Here is an 18485-nt window from a genome sequence, read left to right on the forward strand (position 1 = left end):
ACTAAGATGAACCAAGTTAACTGTCTTTTTTTTAAGTGTATACTTTTAGCGCCATAGACTTCCCAAAGTCTTTCATTAGACCGCGAAATCAACACCGTGCTCCTGAAGAGCAACAGTTGTACAAGATGTACAATTATTCTCGCTTTTGCCTCATAAAATCAGTCAAATCATAAAGTCTGTCGAGTTGATTCCTATCTACACACATATACTCATATTAATCATAATATATTTTATAAAAAGCACACTCCATACAAACAACATTATTAAAGGACTTTATTAAATTTTTCTATTATACATGTTACATTTGAATAGTGGTCAACCATCATTAAACATTACATTTGCTCAGCGCATACCAGTCAAAGATCGCCTAGGATCCTTTCAGCAGGGGGAAGCAGAGACTTGCTTAAAAAGAAGGTAACAGTCTTAATTATAAACAGAATGTCTGTATATACTGTGCGCTATTGATTATCATACTTACATGATTCATGACGAATAAATATGAATAATGGATCCATGTCCCCTGACAGAAATGATTCTCAATTAAGTGCCTTTGTTTCAAACTCAGTGTCTCCACAGGGACGGGACATGTGGAGGCTCTCTTCAAAGCAATCCTGAAGACCCTGTTATTAGGGACTTTGCGTTAACGTGCCCTTGCTGCACACATTAGTATCAAGCAAGTTCTGAAAGCAGTTATTTAAGTACAAGTATTCATTATAAATGTAAATCAGATGTTCTCTGTGTGTTAGCAGGATTTGGAGAAAAATATGCTAATTTGGGCATGAGGCCCGCATATGGTGCAAAGCCTCTCTACAGAATAAGCCACAAAATATATCCAACATTCCCAGCATGCCCCGCTCGGTCTCTGCAACAAAAGAAAAAAACAGACCCAAGAGAAATCTTCATGTCACGCTTGCAATTCTAAACTGTAACATTATACCTCACTTACAGGTGGGACGAGAATGAAAATGGAAAGGCAAATTGTCCCCTGTGCTGGACGTTGTAGTAGTCCCGGACCACTCTCAAGTGTCTATGGCTTCCACATGAGGGCTCAGAGAGCCAAACCGCACGGCTCTGCTGGACGCCGTCCACACGGGGGCGAGGCAACGGAAAAGGATTGTGGAGGAAAAGTCAGCATTCTCCTTGCCTTCATCGTGGCTCCATGATTGGTGGGGAGCACTTGCAGCTTAAGGGGGTGCTATGAATGTTACCCGTATGATAATGCGTCTAAGGGGCAAAAGAGAGGGAGGGGTTGAGAACTGGGAATTCGTACATTTAAACATTTGGGAAATAGTCAAAGCGTTATGAATCATCCTCACTCAGTTAAATGGAAATAATCTGGAGCGATTCATTCATCCAGTAATTTGTGCTGCTCACTGCAAAAAGCTCCCCCTTTGCCGGCGACTCTATCGCCTGTGCTTATGCGTTTTTATGTTTTATCTCGTCTTTTAATGCCTTATGATTCATGGCGCAATCAATGATATTGTTTAATCGTGTTCCTTATGGCTTTTTCTGGTGTTATTGATCATCTGTGATGCATTTTTGTGCACTGTGAGCCGTCTCATGTATGATCGTTTTTTGGGGGCAAATTTGTTTCCTCACGGGGGATTAATGAAGTTTTATCAATTCAATGTTGTTGAGCATCACAGACACCGTTCTATTTATCCTCTGGCAGAAATCCCCAAGACATTATCGGAGGAACTCCTTTGCTTTGTCAAGAGTTGCATGAGAAAAATTATACCACTGTTATGTCTATATGGTAGCTAAAGCTAATTAGCAAATTTCCCATTGAATTCTACAAACATGGAACCAGCACTAACTGTAAAAATTCCCTTTACTGGTGTGAAAGAAGCCGCGCAGCCTGTCGCCACTCACTTGAATGGAACTGTGCCGTGCAACACAGCCCCTCGCCCCGCGCCGTCCGGTAAATGGGCGACACACACACTCGGGTCGCCGGGGGGAGGCGGGTGAGGCGTGTCGACAGGGAGTCGGGAGGCAAATAGAGGGCGGAGCCCTGGCCTCGGACCGAGCTCTGCTGTCCCTCCCAGGTGAGCCAGTAGCCCCTCAGAGCGCCCGCGCCGCCGCTCCAGTCCACCTGCACCTCGTCGCTGCCCAACGTGGTCAGCTGGAGGTCCGCCAGGGCCGGAGTCACTGCAGATGGAGACCACACTGCTCGTAAGTATATTTCCAAAAAGAAAAAAACATTTTAGAGAAGCAGACATGAATGAAAGGGACAAAAAAAAAACAGCGATTGAACTTGTGTGGGAGGAACATGTGATATGTGATTTCATCGGCTCCACCTCCTCTAGCTGCTTGAATGGAACCTGCTAGTAATTATCTGAAATTCAAGCCACAGAAGGGGCTCGGCCAGCTTGCACTATATGGATTCTTTGAAGAGTCCGACTGCATGGTCTCCAGGCGGCTCACCTTCCTGAGTGCACACTTTGACAGACATGGCCTTCTCAGTGCCCGAGGTGTGGCGGGCACTGACCGTGACCAGGTACGTGGTGTCCGGTTGGAGGTCCCTCAGGAGCGTGGAGTCCTGAGTCCCGGCCACGGTGACGGAGTGAAGCTCGCCCCTGGGCAAGGCGGAGTACTCCACGTGGTAACTCGAGACCCTCTCTGGCTGAGAGGGACCCCAACTCACCCGGATGCTGGTTTGCCCCGACTCAGAGACCGTCACCACGGCGGGGCTCAGCACATCTGGTGGAAGAAACCAGGAGTCAGCATGAGGTAATATGAGGAGAATAACTGTCATTCAGCTTGATTGATAACGATAGATGATTTCATAGTAATTTGGATAGAATAATGTATAAAAAGAATAATAAAAACAAGAAGATGGAGATGGCACACTTGAATTAATGCCACTTAATAAATGGTATTTCAAGTCTTTAAGTCAAAATACAGCTGAAAAAGCAAAAATAAGAAAAAAATAAAAATTTGTATTAAAAGATTAACTACCTGCTTTAAATTGAAATTATCTGGATTATTTTCCTGGTATTAAAACGGCAAGACATTCAATTAGAAATAATACAAAACAGTTTTTAAAAGCCTTCAAAAATGCTTTGAGTCAAGAACTTGAAACCGGTGACTATTTCAACCCAATAAGAGAAAGAGCAGTGTTTGTGGGATGCGACACAAGGGGAACGCGGGATGTAACCCAACCTGGTTTGGTTTTGAAGGTGATGGAGAGCGTGTTAAACGCCTGATCGTTGGACTCCGGGGTCAGCGTGGCGCTGTACGTGGTGTCGGGCTTCAGGCCCGTTAGCCTGGCGCTGCTGGAATCTGCAGCCTGGGTCAGCCTCTGGTAGCGCACACCGCCGGTGCCCGGACTGGTCCCGCTCCCTCCTACGCCCGCTCCGCCCGGCGGCACCGAGCCGTAGCGGATCTCGTAGTAGCCCGTCAAACCGGAGAGGACGGGCCGCCACTGGAGCGTGGCCGAGTCGGTAGCGACGTCGCGGACCGTGATGCGCTCGGCACGAATGATCTCTGTAGGCGGAGGTGGAACAAGATAAATGAAGTCTGCTCGTAACTCTGCACAAAGAAAAGGAACGGCGAGAAGAGAACACAACAAGACGGGCTAAAAACAGGCTTCGGGCCGTGAGAGGCAGACTGATTTCTGGATTCATTGGGACTGCTTCCATTAGACAACTGGAAATAGCCAACCCAGTTAGGCCTGTGACAAAGTACCAACAAGTATCCACGATCAGGCCCAGAAGGACCGGTGCATTTCTCCTTGTTGAGCACAAGCCCCTTTTCACACTGTGCATCAGGTCTTAGAGCTGCAATGTAGACGTTGATGAGGATTCCCTTGTGAGCGATCCTCTCTCTATTTATATACATATACATGTACATACACACACATGGATGTGTCATCTCTGGCTAAGTGTTGGTGGATGCAGCGAGGGCAAATCATTAATCCATTAATAGATCGCCCTCTCTCATTACGGTGTCTCTTTCACAGGCACACGGACACTCTCGATGTCCCGGCTTACTATTTAGTCTCACTGTCTCCGGGAGCATTTGTGGAATCCGGGAGGAGGACAGCAATATGTTTGATTTGTGAATGAGTTGACTTTGGAATGAATTGAGCTCGGAGCGGTGAAGAGGGTCTCGTGTTTAAGTCGCAGTAGTTCACTCCAAAAAAAAAAAAGCCAGTTTAATCTTTTTTCTCCTTTTATTAAGACAAAAATTCCCAATTGTGAATTGATGACATTTTCCTACTAGATCACATTTTCCAGTAATATTTCTATTTTAATGGGATTTCTAGGAAAGTTTTTGAGGATTATGTTACGATATGCCATCGATTTTATTCCTCGCAATTAATTTGTCTGCTGTCTCCTCATATTTCTGTTGCTTTAATCTTTTTCCTGTACAGACATTTAGCAAAGTCACACCTACAAATGTCATTCACTCAGGGCCACTATTAAACACTAAAAAGCAACTTCAGACCTCCCATGCTCACCGATGATGGCGTCCCGCAGGTCTTCTGTGATGATGCTCATGTCATCGATGTCCACAAAGTACAGGTTGCTCTCCACCGGCGGAGTCACCACTTGCTTCAACACCTGGAAGTTTCCGTGGCCGGTGGAGACCACCAGCACCGCCACGCCCTCCTCTCGCAGCCTGGCCATCGGCCCCATCACGTCGCCCGGCTTCACCCCATCCGTCAGCCACACCAGCACCCTCGGGAGCCCCTCCCGGGCCCCGCCAGCCGCTCCGGGCGTCAGGGCCAACTCCTTGGCCATTCTCAAAGCCTCCACCGTGTTGGTGTCCCCCCTCACCGGCTTGACGTTCTTCAGGGCCCCCTGGAGGCCGCTCTGGGACCTGTGGGTGTCGAAGCCAAACTCCAGGCGCGGCCGGGTGCCCACCTGCAGAAGTCCCACTCGGACCTGGTCCTCCCCCAGCGAGAAGGGGAGGAGGAGCTCCGACAGGAAGGTGAGCATGCGCGAGTGCTCGTAGGACGACACGCTGCCCGAGGAGTCCAGCAAGAAGAGAACGTCTCCCTCGCAGCAGTTCAGCACTGTGGAGAAAAAAGACGAGATTCAATGCGGCCATTTGTGAGCAGGACGACATGAAGGCCAGACGGAACTCCCTCTAAGGTTCCTTTTCACTCCCACAAACTTTTTCCACAGGTCCCCTCTTCCCCCTGACGCAAACACACACACATTTGGAATCTCCCTCTCTCCTTCCTGCTTCACGCAACAACAACTTTTCTAGGGGATCATTGCCGACATAAAAGCAGCAAGCAAGTAATGACAACGGAGATCAGAATCAATCCAAACAAGCAGAAGATCTGGCAGTGTGATAACTTATATAAAAGGGCTCTCAAGCCCCGAGCCAGGGAGTGGATTGCTTTCTTTTATCCTCCCACAATTTCCCATATTTCATAACCGAAGGGAAAAGGGGGATGGAAAACAGGAGGGGGGTGAACGGTAGGTAAAGTAGCTTCTACTTTACAGGGAGCGGAGAAAGGAGAGGTGGGATATGTGGAAATAAAAGGCATTAAAAGGAGAGGGCTGCGCTGCCAGTTCCATGTGAGAGACGAGGAGGAATGTTGGATGGCCCTACACAGAGTCTAAAGACCAACATTAAGTGGCACGTTGTGCATCCGTCCGCGCCGTTAAAAGCACGCGGATAGAAACTAATGCGTGAGAGGCCAAACGCCTTAGACTGCCCCGAGGTCACCGAGATTTAATAAGGCTGCAATCATGGTATTGACTCAGGCACCTTGACAACTTTGGATGCCTCTTCACAATATTTGAATGTCTAGCACATGAGGTGAGGCGTTGATACGATTCTGATTATACGGCGGCGCCTGCACACACACACACACACACACAGATGTGCACGCCTAGTGCTTTTCTTTCCGCAAGCCTAAAGAATTCCTTAGATCTGACTTGCTGTTTTGGACTTTGGAGCCCCGGTCACACTACACCTACCTTCCTCCACCTGTGTGCAGGTATGTCTTTATCTAAATAGCCCATGCTGCATCTGGAGATAGCCGCTTCAAAGTTTATGTAGAGAGAAGAACTGAAAGTCGACAGCTCCCGCAGGCACATGACGTCACTACATGACGCTGGTACATGCAAAATGCAGCCTAAACCACATGGATTATGAGCGCTTGGATGTGCATGAATGCAGCATGACTATGAGGACAACAAAAGACCAATAGTCCGATGCAATTACTGATCTTTTATTTCCTTTAAATGTCTCACAATCCCATTGGGCAACATACTTCTTTTTCTCAGACAGCGTGCCGTGGGGATGGTAGGTATTATAAAAGCTAAGCTAGCACTTATAAAAAGCCTAATTACTGTGAGCTATGGGGGTTGAGTGTCATCGGGTCCCTATTAATGGAAATAACCAAAGCGACCACTCGCTCACCAGACTAATATGTTAAGGCGGCCACAGAGATCCAGTCTCGCAGACACACACGGCGGTGTCGCCAACGCCAAGTTTAGCTTCTCAAGAAATGTCCTGGGGTTTTTTATGGGTGACACCGGCATGAGGGCATTTGTTTTGACTCCTCTGCCAGTGTGTGTCGTCACTGATCGGGAAACTGTGGACAATTAGAGAGCGCGTATTGGCATCAACAACAGCTTGTAAACTCACTGAGGAGTGAGGAGAACAGAAAGAGAGATAGTATCACACTAAATGGCCTGCAAGGATGCAAAAAACTGCAGATCAGTCATTCCTGTGCGGTTTTCCTTTCTCGGCAGACTTTTACTTTAATGATTGACTTGGTGTGGAGTCTGCTCATGCCGTTGTCTTAGAGGCCACTGCTGTCAAGTCAAGGTATGTCATCAGTAGATAATAATCCGGGAATGCAACTCATTTGCGTTGCTGAAAAGTAAACACTGCCTCAGGGCGCAAGATTTCATCAACTGACAATTCAATATCTGGAGTGGTGCCATCAAGCTGGTGTAATATCAAACCCCACCCTTATCCAGCCTAAGCTGCAGACAAGTCCCTCCACCTCCTGGAGCACAATCAGACTCTCAAAGAAATATAATGTTTTCTCTGGTTATGCGCCTTCAATCACGTTATTATATAAACATATCTAGAAATTAAATAGATGAAACAGATACATAGAAAAGATGTACAAATATATGTGTATACTTATATTTATGTTTCATATTATATATAAATAAGTATGTCTAAATGTATATAAATATACATATATTCATACGAACATTTACATATGCGTGTCTATGTATTTATTTAGATGATATATTCATATAGTGGACCGGGTCTGAGGCGGGCTTACCTCCTTCGGGTGCGGTGTTCTGTGTGCCCGACGGCCGCAGGAGCGCGCACAGCAGCACCCACGTCGCCAGCGCGCGGCTCTCCATCACCACAGCCGCGAGTTCAGTTCCCCCGCGACGCGACGCGCGTTGTGACACAAACGGGCTCCCGAGTCAACCGTGTACCGACTACAGCGCGGAGGCGCGCATTCCCACTCGGATCACTACTCTCAAGTCAGGAGCATTGTTCCTCTTTCTGTCGCCTCTTCTCCCCCCCCTCCCTCGGTGAGCATGGTGGAGCCGTTCGGTGACGCGAGGCGCTGGAAGTTAAACTTCAACCAAAGTGGGAACTCCCAGCCGGCGCGCGCTGCGTCTGGACTGCAGAGCTGCGTCTGCGCCGCGCGCGGGACACGAGCGGCAAGCACGCGAGAAGTACAAGCGATTCCCGGAGAAAACATTCCAAAATAAAGCTCTGGTGCGCTTTTAGCCTTCTTTTATTTCTTAAAAAGAAGAAAATACAGTAAATGTGATTTTTATGATTATAAACATGTCATTTTGGTCAAACAAAATAATTTACTTGTCAGGAAATAAAGCATTTAAGGACATGCGTGTGTCATTTATGTGTTGCGCGTATATAAAACATGTGCAGAGCTGATCATTTTTTTTCACTTTCAATTCTGCGGTATTTACACACATGTTTATTTGCAAACAACCGTTTTGTTGCTTTTGCTGGCATTTGTAATCTGTGCCTTGCACCTGTCCATTAGTGGAACCATTTGAAACCATTGGCAGAATAATGTATTGATTTGGCTATTTAAGTGTGCACTTTCATCCTCACAACAAACATTGCTGCAAAGCCACCAGTGGGGATAGGAAAATACCTTCAAAAGGCAACCTTTAAATATACCTCAAATTAGGTAATTTAGTTAACCAAGTTGAAACCCCTATATGTTCAGAGCTTTACATGTTTGCATTCAGTGACGTTAACACAAGTAAGGTTGACACGGCTGTACCTTATATGTATATATATATATATATATATATATATATATATATATATACATATATATATATAATGTTCGTTTTAGATATTAGAGGTGTCCTGAACAATGGTAGAGCTTCAGGGAAACCACTTTATTTTGAAGTTCAGGCTGCTTTGACTTCCTTCTGGCTACCCTGCTCTGACTTTCCTCATCTCACTTTCTCGTGTTCTGCACAACACATACATCACTGAGGTCTCCAGTCTCCCCAGTAACGAATAGAAAAAAGGGCAAGCCTACTTCACCAAACAGGCGTCAACACCTCACATCTGAGCCACTATTACGTAAGTCTTCCCGTTACCTTATTTATAGGGATGTAAATGAAGAAGCCACTGACAGCTCACTTTACATGCTTTGCTTATGCATTTTTAAGTGCGTCAGATATACCACAGGAATGATTGTCTATTCGCAGAATAATAAGAGCATTCATCTGTGAAATATCTTTGCTAAAATGCCCACATGCCCTCTTGCCCTCTCCCGCACACACTGAGTCGTCTGCAGACGGTGCGGTTAATGTTTACCGATGGACTATACTTATTTTCTCAATATTTGTCTGGTGAAGACAACCAAGAATGTCAGCTATCCAAAAGATTATAAGGAACCTGTGGTTCACTGACAGAAGCCTCAAATACTTTCAGTACACAAACCAACGAAATTCTACAGCACAGCATCCCCGAGTGGAAAGAGGGTCAGCGGCTCCGCAGGCCGGCTGCTGAGGTCAACCACTCATCCTTGAGCGGGCTCACTTAGTTGGAACTGTTCAGGAGCAGGAGAATCATTTTTGGTTGGCGACAGATACTCTTACATGGAAGCCTTTAAGAGGGTTCTACTTAGAACCATTTAGTAGAGGTACAAAAAGCCCCTCTGGTTAAAAGAGGAACCCACTGGAGGTCGTATCCACCTTCCAAGGGTGCAAACTAGAACACACCGAAGACTGAAGAAGAATAGCTTTAGGACCCATACATCAATGGGGTTGTATTGAGCACCAACTTATATTTGAAGGGTTTAGAGCCCGTCGGGGTTCATCACAGACCCTTTTATATGTTGTCAATAGAACCCTCTGGGTGGATCCAATTGCGGAATTTGGTGCCCGCAGCGCAACTCACAACGGACATGGTTCACAACCACAGTGTTTAAGAGCGTGAAGTGGGAGGATCCTTTAACATCAACAATCTTTGACAGACTCTTACTCCCCAAAAGAGTTCTTTGGACAATGTAACTCATTGTCTCACAAAGAAACCTCTGAAAAGGTTTAGTGCGGAACCTTAAACTAGGAACTTATTTGCGGGAGTGTGATTCAGCAGGGAGACTATTGATAGTCTGTCTGTGTGTGTGTGTGTGTGTGTGTGTGTGTGTGTGTGTGCGCGCGTAGAACAGTAAAAGAAAAGAACAATGGGGGTAGGAGGGAATACATGGATGGCAGAGGATGCAAGAATTCAAAGGTCTGGATTCCTTTGTGACGTATCGTATCCAAACAGTGCTATTGTTCCAGTAGGACATTGACATTGAACACTCCCTTCCCAATACACACACCTATTAGCAAACACGCTACAGGGCCCTCTGTGATCGGGACGAATTATATACCTTGTCTGACCTGCGCTTCGCTGCAATACCTTACATGGAACACAAAACCAATACCACCACATACAAGACAAGTACAAGCACTTTGTTATATTTTGCGCTATTACGTAATGTAATATAATAATGTTTGCGACTCGTGAGTCATTTATTTTGTTCCTTTTGTCTGTGACATTACATTACATGTCATTTAGCTGTCGCTTTTATCCAAAGCAACTTACAATAAGGGTGTTTCAACCATGAGGATACAAACTCAGAAGAACAAGAAACAAGAGAAAGTGCAATTTCATCAAATAATCCGATCTACAACTTGCTATAGATAAGAGCCATTACAAGTACAATTTTAAGTGCTACAATTTGTTTTTAAGAAATGTTTTTAGTCAAGATAGAGTCTGAAGAGGTGTGTCTTTAGTTTGCGGCGGAAGATGTGAAGTCTCTCTGCGGTCCTGTGACGACTTTAGCAGCCATGATAGATTAATTCTGTCCAGTTTCTGAACATTTTTCTTTTATGCAAAGGGATAAAATTGAACGTCTTGGGAAGTCAAGTTCCCTGCTGCGTCGAGATCCATTTACTCCCTGCTGCTACTGCACAATAGACATGCGACATGTATTTCTTTGCGGTTTTCCGGTACCTCCCCTCCGGGGCTGAACAAGTCCTCACACGCACATCTGCGGCCCCCCGTCTGACCACGTCAAAGACACTGTGCTGTTTAGATGCCTCTGCAGATGGGAGTCTTCTTACTGTGCCTTTTCTGTTTTTTTAAAACCACAAGCAACCAGTGATATTCACATGGCAGACCCCCACCTGGAACTACTTGGCACTGGTGTGTGGGAGAAGCAGTAAATATATTTTCTCCACGTACCTTCCATTGGGTAAAGCTATGGATGAGTTGTGCAGTGAAAGGTTACAGGCAACAGGTTTCAAGGATGTGAAGCGCAGCTCGAGTCGGACTTCGGGCGACGCCACTGGCAGCTCTCGCTCACAAACCGCCACGGCCCCCATAGCGGGGATGACAAAATAAAAGGCCCCGCGACCGACGTGAGAAGGGGAAAACAGCAACAGCTGGCGGCTTCTAGCTTGGGGACGAGAAGTAAAGGGAGTAGAGGGGAAAACAGCGAGATGTCATCGGTGGAAGAGTTTACGACATCGAGGGTGTGATAACATGGAAATATAAAGAAGCGGAGCTCATGGTTTGGTGGGTTGGAAGCAGGGTTACTGCCGCTTGTAACTTTGGCCTATAATAACAGCCTCTAGTTGTAATTACCCATTAAAACGTTGGCTGCAGAGGACTTTACTATGCCACTGTTGGTAGTTAAGTGAATTCCACAGATCTATATTTGCCAGCTTTTTTCCTACGTTCTGCCAGCCTATAGAAGAGCAGGTTGGGTTTGTTGGGAGGATCAGAGGAAGAACAACAGACAAAAAAACAACCTGCATCACAAAGATGTAAAGGAGAAATTAGTGAGAGGAAAAAGGGGCGATGCAGAGTGATGGGAAAGAAATTCTAAAATGACACATGAATAAAAGCCACAAAATACATTTTTTTAAAGTCGGAGGGAGTTTCCATCACTGGGATGCAATGAACAAAAATGTCCCAAGTGCCCCACTGCCTTCCTGAACAACTCAGACACCTTTGGCCCCTGCGTCAGTGTTGCTTTCCTCCCCCCGCTGATCAGCATCCTGTTTTGGGCATTGTGTCTTTTTTAAGCGAGTGTCTGTACAGACAGTTCGCTCACGTTCAACAATTCTGCTACTAAGATGCTGAGTCTGGACGAACCGGTTTTAAACTTCACGCCCCTTCTCCGTGTTCCAAGAGCTTAAGACCCTTCCAGGGAAACACTCAATCTCTGCTATTCCCTAAACAAATTCGACAAGTTACGTTAAACAGGAGCAACCGTTGGGCTCCAGGCAGAACAAGGTATTCACTAAATAAATCATAGGGTATCATTAAAGTTTGGACAGAAGCACCCGCGTCTGCTCACTGTCTCGGGGTCAGAACTGCGCACACAGCCAGACCCGACTCTAAGCTAGAAAATGTGTTTCGTTATAGTCGCCAGTCAATAACGATAACCAGCCAGCGCCCACTGCAAGTTTCCACAGAACAGCGTCCCAGGCCTCTCACCGTGCCAAGTTGGGTCAATGGAGGTTCCCTCAGCTCGGAGGAGTTTATAGGTAAAAGAGCACTAGACTCAGCTCCTCTGGCAGCGGTATGAACACAAACTAAGCAGGGAAAGTTGGAGGAAAATGGCAGGTTCAAGGATGCAATGACCACCTCGGGAGAAAAGACTACGAGGAAGAGAGGATGATTTACGAGGAAGCCGACCAAGAGGTCCTTTTAGGGGGGGTCTGACTCCAGCAGCATGAGGAACTTTGCTCCCGATGAGGCTGAAGTTCTCTAAAACCTCCCAACAGACTAAGAATTCATCTTTTGTTGACTGTAGTTCAGCAACATGATGAGGACATTCCGTGCGTAGCCTCAAACTTGCCCCCGAGTGCTCCTTCGAACTGTATGGAATGAAGGACGCAAACTGCTCGAAAAACCTTGAATGCTCGCCCCCCCAATCCAAGAAGTACTCAAGTACCACTTGTTCAGAAATCCACATGAGAAAGGTCAGTGGCGGTGACTCATCGCTGTCAGAGTTCTCTCATCCAGCCAGTGGGAAGGCTGCATGTGACAGGCGTTTCTCTCACACACACAAGAACGCGCACACACACACACACACACATACACTTGTGTGTATTCAGGTCACAAGGACTCTAATAAATCCTTTGGCCTCTATATGCCTTGTGCTCTCTGATCACACGTTTGCTCTATTCATTAAAGTTAAAGTTTTTAACACATCGGCGTCCTTTGTCTTTCTCGCCATCTTCCCCTCCTTCCTCTGGAGCGTTTGGCCTCAGCGGACTGCAGCTGGACTCTCCGTTCTCTCTCCTCCCTTTGTTGTTCCTCGACCTTCGCATTGCTCCTCGGTCCGCACACTCCCTCCTCAACAGTCCCAGCTGCCTTCCACCCTTAGTAACACTAAACAAACACACACACACACACGCACACACAAGCCCTCACATGTGCACAGACGGTGGTGTGCGGGGTGAGTGCGCACACGCACACAAAAGGCAGCTGAAGTCACTTTTGTGGTATGTATGAAGGTTTAAAGACTTGAGGATGCGTTACAAGTGCGTCCGCAGTGGAATCTGTCAGGGCAGGTTGCGTTGGAGGGGGGTGCGAGGTGGTGGGGGGGCAAACAACCTATCAAAGCTTCCGCCTCGCCTGTATCTCTGAAGGGAGGGCACTGATTTATTTATTTTATTTTTATAACAAAAGAAGGTTCATGTATGGATCAAACGTCACTATTATAGCCTTGCCCCTTGCGCTGCACACCTATCAGAGGGGTCCGAACTCCTCCCTCCACAGGTGTGGTGACCCCCCCCCCCGCATCCCCGCCGCCCTCTGATGTCAGAAGGCTGACAACCCCTCCGCTCTGCTTGTTAACACCATCGCCTGTCATCCGCATCCGCTGCCTCCACACTTTAGTTTGCGCGTTTCACTTCCTGGTCCATTGCGGCCTTTGTGTTTCCCACTTCCTGCTCTCTGTCGATAACGTTTGAGCGTGCGCACGCAGACGGTCCAAAGTGCCCCTCGGGGGTCCCGGTGTCCCACTCTCTCTCTCTCTCTCTCTCTCTCTCGGTCTCCCTCCGACGCCCCCTCCGGTCAGGTGTCAAGGTGACGGGGAGGAGAAGAACCATCACATTGTCTGGTAGTGATAGGGCGTAGCTGGGGGTGGGGGGGCGGACTGGGGGGGGCCGGTGGGGGTGTGCCGCCGTGTTTGAACTTGTCTGGCTTGAGCTCTCCCCGTCTGCGCGTCTGTTCTTCAATGAGTAATCCATTGTGAGCGTGAGCGCACACACACGCACACACATACCGGCAGGTTGTGGGACACAGCGTCAGCCTTAAGCGGGTTGTTGGCCCGAGGTTGATCGATGGCTGATGTGATAGACGCGGAGGCTGCGGGCTGGTTTGTCTTTATCGTGTGGAAACTGTGCTTCTGGGATTAGAAAACAGTGTCAGATTCCATCACAGTGCCGGTTGTCTCTCAAACAGTCTCGTTTCGTTCTGTTGGCCGCGCGTAGCTCCATGACGGGGTCAGTCGGTTCACACTGAAACATCTTAACACCTATTGGTTGGAATTGCTGCAATATTTGGTTTAGGCCTTCATGTCCCTTGACTTTTTGTCCACTATTTAAGTTTTCCAATTGTTATTTTCAATTTGCAAATGTTAGCCTACTAACACGCCAGACTGAGATAGCAAAGATCTACTTTGTGTCTGATTGTTTGTGTTGTCGATGTGAGCATGTTATCATGCTGATGTTGATTCTTAGCTGCTGAAAAACTGACATTTGGAAGATTGCATGAGCAATGTGTATTTTCTCGGTTAACTGAAGGAGTGAAATATTCTATTGTACTAAATTTGACAGCCATGACTGATACAAATGTCACAATAAAACCATCAGGAGGGCAGTTAAAAGATTTTAAAAGGTTCCAGTTTTCAGATCCAGATGAGAAGCCATCACATGTCTGGGAGGATAAAAATTGTTGGAATGAGCTCAAAGTGTGACTTGATGAGAAAAAAATGTCTGAGTATTATATGTGATTTTCCAAATTATTCTGTTTGCAATATGTTTTGCAACACATACAGTGTTGCAAGGAATGTATAGGTTAGCAAATAAACAAAACATATATGATAAATACTATGGAGGACAAAAAAGTATAGATAAATAAATGAATGTATAGGCCTAAATAGATATTTGCTTAAATAAAAGAATAAATACAGAAATGTATAAATATAAGTTGATACCTAAACCAAACATAATTAAATAAATCTATTATACATTTCTGTATTTCTTCATTTATTTCTTCCTGTATTTCTGTGTCCGTGTGTTAATGAGCTTGGCGGTCTGAACCTCATTCATATGCAGGATTAGTCAAGTAGAGGAGCAAGACAGAAGCAATCGATCCCTAGCACATCGCTCCATGTCAAACAGCTGGCTAGCAGCGCGCATGGCTTCTGTTTAAACGTGTAGGCCGCATGACGTCCGCAGTTGTTTAGCTAACGTTACCTAGATACTGATGGCGAAGGTGCCAACATACTAATGTTGTATCAAACCGAACTAGGCAGCCATGTAGCATTCACTGCTGTATTGTTTCTGCAGCACCAAGAACATGCAAACCTCCCAATTTGACCCCCACGGCCACACGATGACACACCCAGGCACCCAGTGGGGTTTCTGCAGTCAGACTAAATAACTATCACCGTGATTCACTTATTCATGTTGCGTCAGACTGTAAGGCGTGCTAGGATTTAGTTAGCCTTTTTCTCCTCACTGATTATAGCTTCTCCTCTTCATTTCCATACATTGAAGGGAGACGGACGACAAGAAGGCGATCTGTTGCTGCAAATATATTCAGGGAACAAAGCACCAGTGCAGAACATGTACTTCTTTGTCAATGTATTTCTTTGTCAGGATTGAGAAGACCTTCTCCCTCAAGGTTGGTACAGATGGTGTAGAGGAGATCAAGAACGCGGTTATAAACGTCTCTCAAAAGCCTTTCAATCCTGATGGGGAAGAAATCCTTTAGTTTGCTTACAATGACAGTTTATTACAAATATCTGTGTTAATCTCTTAAAAAGGATAAGATGACTGTCTGCCACTTAAAATCTACTTTAGCAAAGCCGTCATTCAGATTTCACAATAGAAATACAAGGTTAGTTTAGAGTTATCACTGTTTGAATCTATGCATCTCACAGTATCCAGTGTTGAGATGTTGCTGCAGAGTCCCAGTTTGATCCAAATTCTTGTCCTCTAATGGAGTTCATAGGTCGTGGACTCTGGTCGTCAAAAATAACATGACAAAAGTCAGACGAGACAACAAAAAATTGTGACTTAACTCACAGTACAAGCAGAACACATTGATCACAAGCTGTACGTCAATCTGCAGTTTGAAATTAAAATTATTTTAATTATATTTTATAACAAAATCACCGGGTGTACCTGTGTGTCACTGTGTTCATCTGAACCCAACTATGTGCTGTAGAAATGAATGAAATGTAACAAGAGGTTTAACTTGAACCTGCTGCCCAAAGACATCGATCATATCCCTTTTACATTTAATTCATATTTTAAGTTAAAATATTTCAAATGTTGAGTTTATGAAGGCAGCACTATCGTAAGGGTCAAACTGATGCAATTGTGCTTAATTAAAAGGTGTAAAATCAGAATGCATTCAACTTCATTTTATCCAGTAATAGGGTTGCAACTGATCTGATATAGTTTATTTCATGCCAACCATGTAAAGTCAAACTTACCATCAATAAATATTACGTTAATTTGCAAAACGATACACACTTTAAAAAGATAATAAATTAAAGCAGAAAACACACTTGACAGTATTCCGTACTGCAGCATCCTCCAAACATCAGCGCCACGTGTGTCCCCAAAGTAGATGAGCTTCAGTGTTCTTTGGAGATAAAATATACAATGGACGTCCAAGGGTAAAGTTGGTGGGCAGCTCCTTCAAGATTGTCGACCACTGTTTGGTCAACTTCCATATTTTTATTTATTTCCATATTTATTTGACCATTTTTATCATTTTTTTCCAGCAAACATTTTAGCATTTAAATATTTCTGTATTTATTTAAGCACTTATTTATACATTTATTAATTTCTTTATTCCTGTTTTTATTCACACTTACGTCATTTTTTGTCCTCCATAATTAGGGCCACAAATAATGATTGTTTTAATTATTGGTTTACCATTAACTCATTAAGTTTTAAAAAACTGTGAAAAACAAACCATAAAGTCTTTAAAACAGTCCAAATTCCAAAAAATATTCAGTTTACTCTCCGGTAAGAAAAAGAAAAGCAACAAATCGTCACCTGAGACAAGCGGATGTTTGATATTTTGCGGTTATTTGTGAAATTGCTGAAATAATTGATTATTTGAAAAATAACTACTACAATAATGTTTAATAAACCGAAAACATTTAGTATCTAATGTGAAAATTAGCGGTGATGGTCGAGTTCATTCCAAGACATTTTGCATTATAAAAAGTGTTAATGTGTAACATTATGGATGAAGTCAATGTACTGGCAACGGCAGAAGTGTACCCACAGTTTACCTGGGATGTTGAGCACAGCTCTACAAAGGCCCGGTCAGGTGTTCCCTAGCAGACTTTACTCTTTTCTATCGCTGCTTTTCAACGCTCAAGGTTTGTAAAGTCAGACGTATTTGTCGCTGATTACAAGCTTAGGCACGCCCGGGAAATGAACTCCTATGAGTCCTATTCATCAACTCTGCTCCCACAAGGTGTCTTATGTAATATTGTGGTTGCACTTGCTGTGTTTAATCATTTTTCATACGATGCAAGAAAGACATTACAAATAAAGACACACTATTAATATCCCTGGCTATCAAGCTGTTTTTCTACATATAAAGTATTGTTTATGATACAGTCTGTTTGGTGGGCTGTGTAAACAGGATGCCTCTTGGAGACAGAAAAACACAGCTTGCGTAGGTAGATTCCTTTGTGACAAGGCCAGGATATTATTTTGACAAAGTACACCTCCACACATGACCTGGTGCAAGTTTAATCCGCTCTGTGCACGTTTCCTGTGTTTCACCTTGATCTCTTGTCATTGACTTATGTCTGAAAAAACAAATGTAGTGGACACAAAACCGTTGCCAAGTATGAAAGGCTGATGAAAAAGAGGGAAGGGAGTGGGAGGGCAGCAGCCGCACAGAAAGACAGAATCTGTCTAAAAAGAACTACACCTAACCCTGAGTCTTGCATAATAACATTGTTATATTTTTATTTGAACATATTTCACCTTCCTTTACTATTTTACTTTACCATACACACATGTTGTACTATGCTATACTGTCCCAACACTATATTATACAATCTTTATCAAATTGCACATACTATATTATATGAGGTTGTATATTTTCACATTACACATGCTGTACTGTACTATATTGCATGTAATGCTGTGTCTCAACTATACTGTGCGCAGCATGGTACTTCTCGTAAACATTCATCCCCAGGCACTCCGGATGTATTTGCTTTTGTCAGTATGCTCTTCTTTCTTGCCGCTATTAAATTTGCATATTAACAACAAACGCCATGGTGTTCTTCGTTAACTGTCATAACTATTAACTGGCTATTGGCAACATCTCACCAAATCATTCCAGTGGGCCTCTGTGAGCCTGGCATGTCCTTGAGGGAAGCGGGTTGGCAATTCTAATGTACCGCCCCAAGCATCCGTAGGAAAAAACATTTCTACGGATGGCAGTCTAAAAAAAACGACTGACAGTAATTCATTAATGACCTTAGAACTACTCTGAACACATTTAAACATGCACTGATAACGGGCGGGCAGGAGGTACAGTGTGTTAGGCCCATTGCTTTGCTTTTCGGGGAATGTGCATTGGGATTTATGCCACATTTCAGGACCATTTGAATTATGAAAGGAGCAAACATTCCGCAAACTGAAGTGTCATTAGTGATATTTATTGGTATAGTAGGAGTGTGTGGTGGGGAAACTGCAGAAAAGGGGAGTTCAGTA

At 44.8% G+C, this 18485-nt stretch overlaps 1 protein-coding gene across 1 annotated transcript; it reads right to left on the minus strand.

Moving 5' to 3' along the window:
- Window positions 1-256: 256 nt before the first annotated feature.
- vwa1 (von Willebrand factor A domain containing 1) lies at window positions 257-7680 on the minus strand. Its single transcript, XM_040193574.2, has 6 exons — window positions 7268-7680; window positions 4463-5020; window positions 3163-3486; window positions 2425-2700; window positions 1873-2148; window positions 257-1224 (listed from the first exon to the last, which is right to left on the minus strand). The coding sequence occupies exons 1-6, from the start codon at window positions 7350-7352 to the stop codon at window positions 1205-1207; spliced, it is 1539 nt and encodes a 512-aa protein (XP_040049508.2). The 5' UTR covers window positions 7353-7680; the 3' UTR covers window positions 257-1204.
- Between the last annotated feature and the right edge of the window lie 10805 nt (window positions 7681-18485).

This window comes from Gasterosteus aculeatus, chromosome 2, assembly GCF_964276395.1.
Source record: "Gasterosteus aculeatus chromosome 2, fGasAcu3.hap1.1, whole genome shotgun sequence".
NCBI lineage: Eukaryota > Metazoa > Chordata > Actinopteri > Perciformes > Gasterosteidae > Gasterosteus > Gasterosteus aculeatus.

Excerpts from the sequence above, each read along its gene's own strand:
- vwa1 (XM_040193574.2), bottom strand. The coding sequence starts at position 7,352 with ATGGAGAGCCGCGCGCTGGCGACGTGGGTGCTGCTGTGCGCGCTCCTG. Across the intron at positions 5,021-7,267 it reads GAACACCGCACCCGAAGGAG|TGCTGAACTGCTGCGAGGGA; the intron begins GTAAGCCCGCCT and ends TTTTCTCCACAG. Across the intron at positions 2,701-3,162 it reads CACCTTCAAAACCAAACCAG|ATGTGCTGAGCCCCGCCGTG; the intron begins GTTGGGTTACAT and ends TTCTTCCACCAG.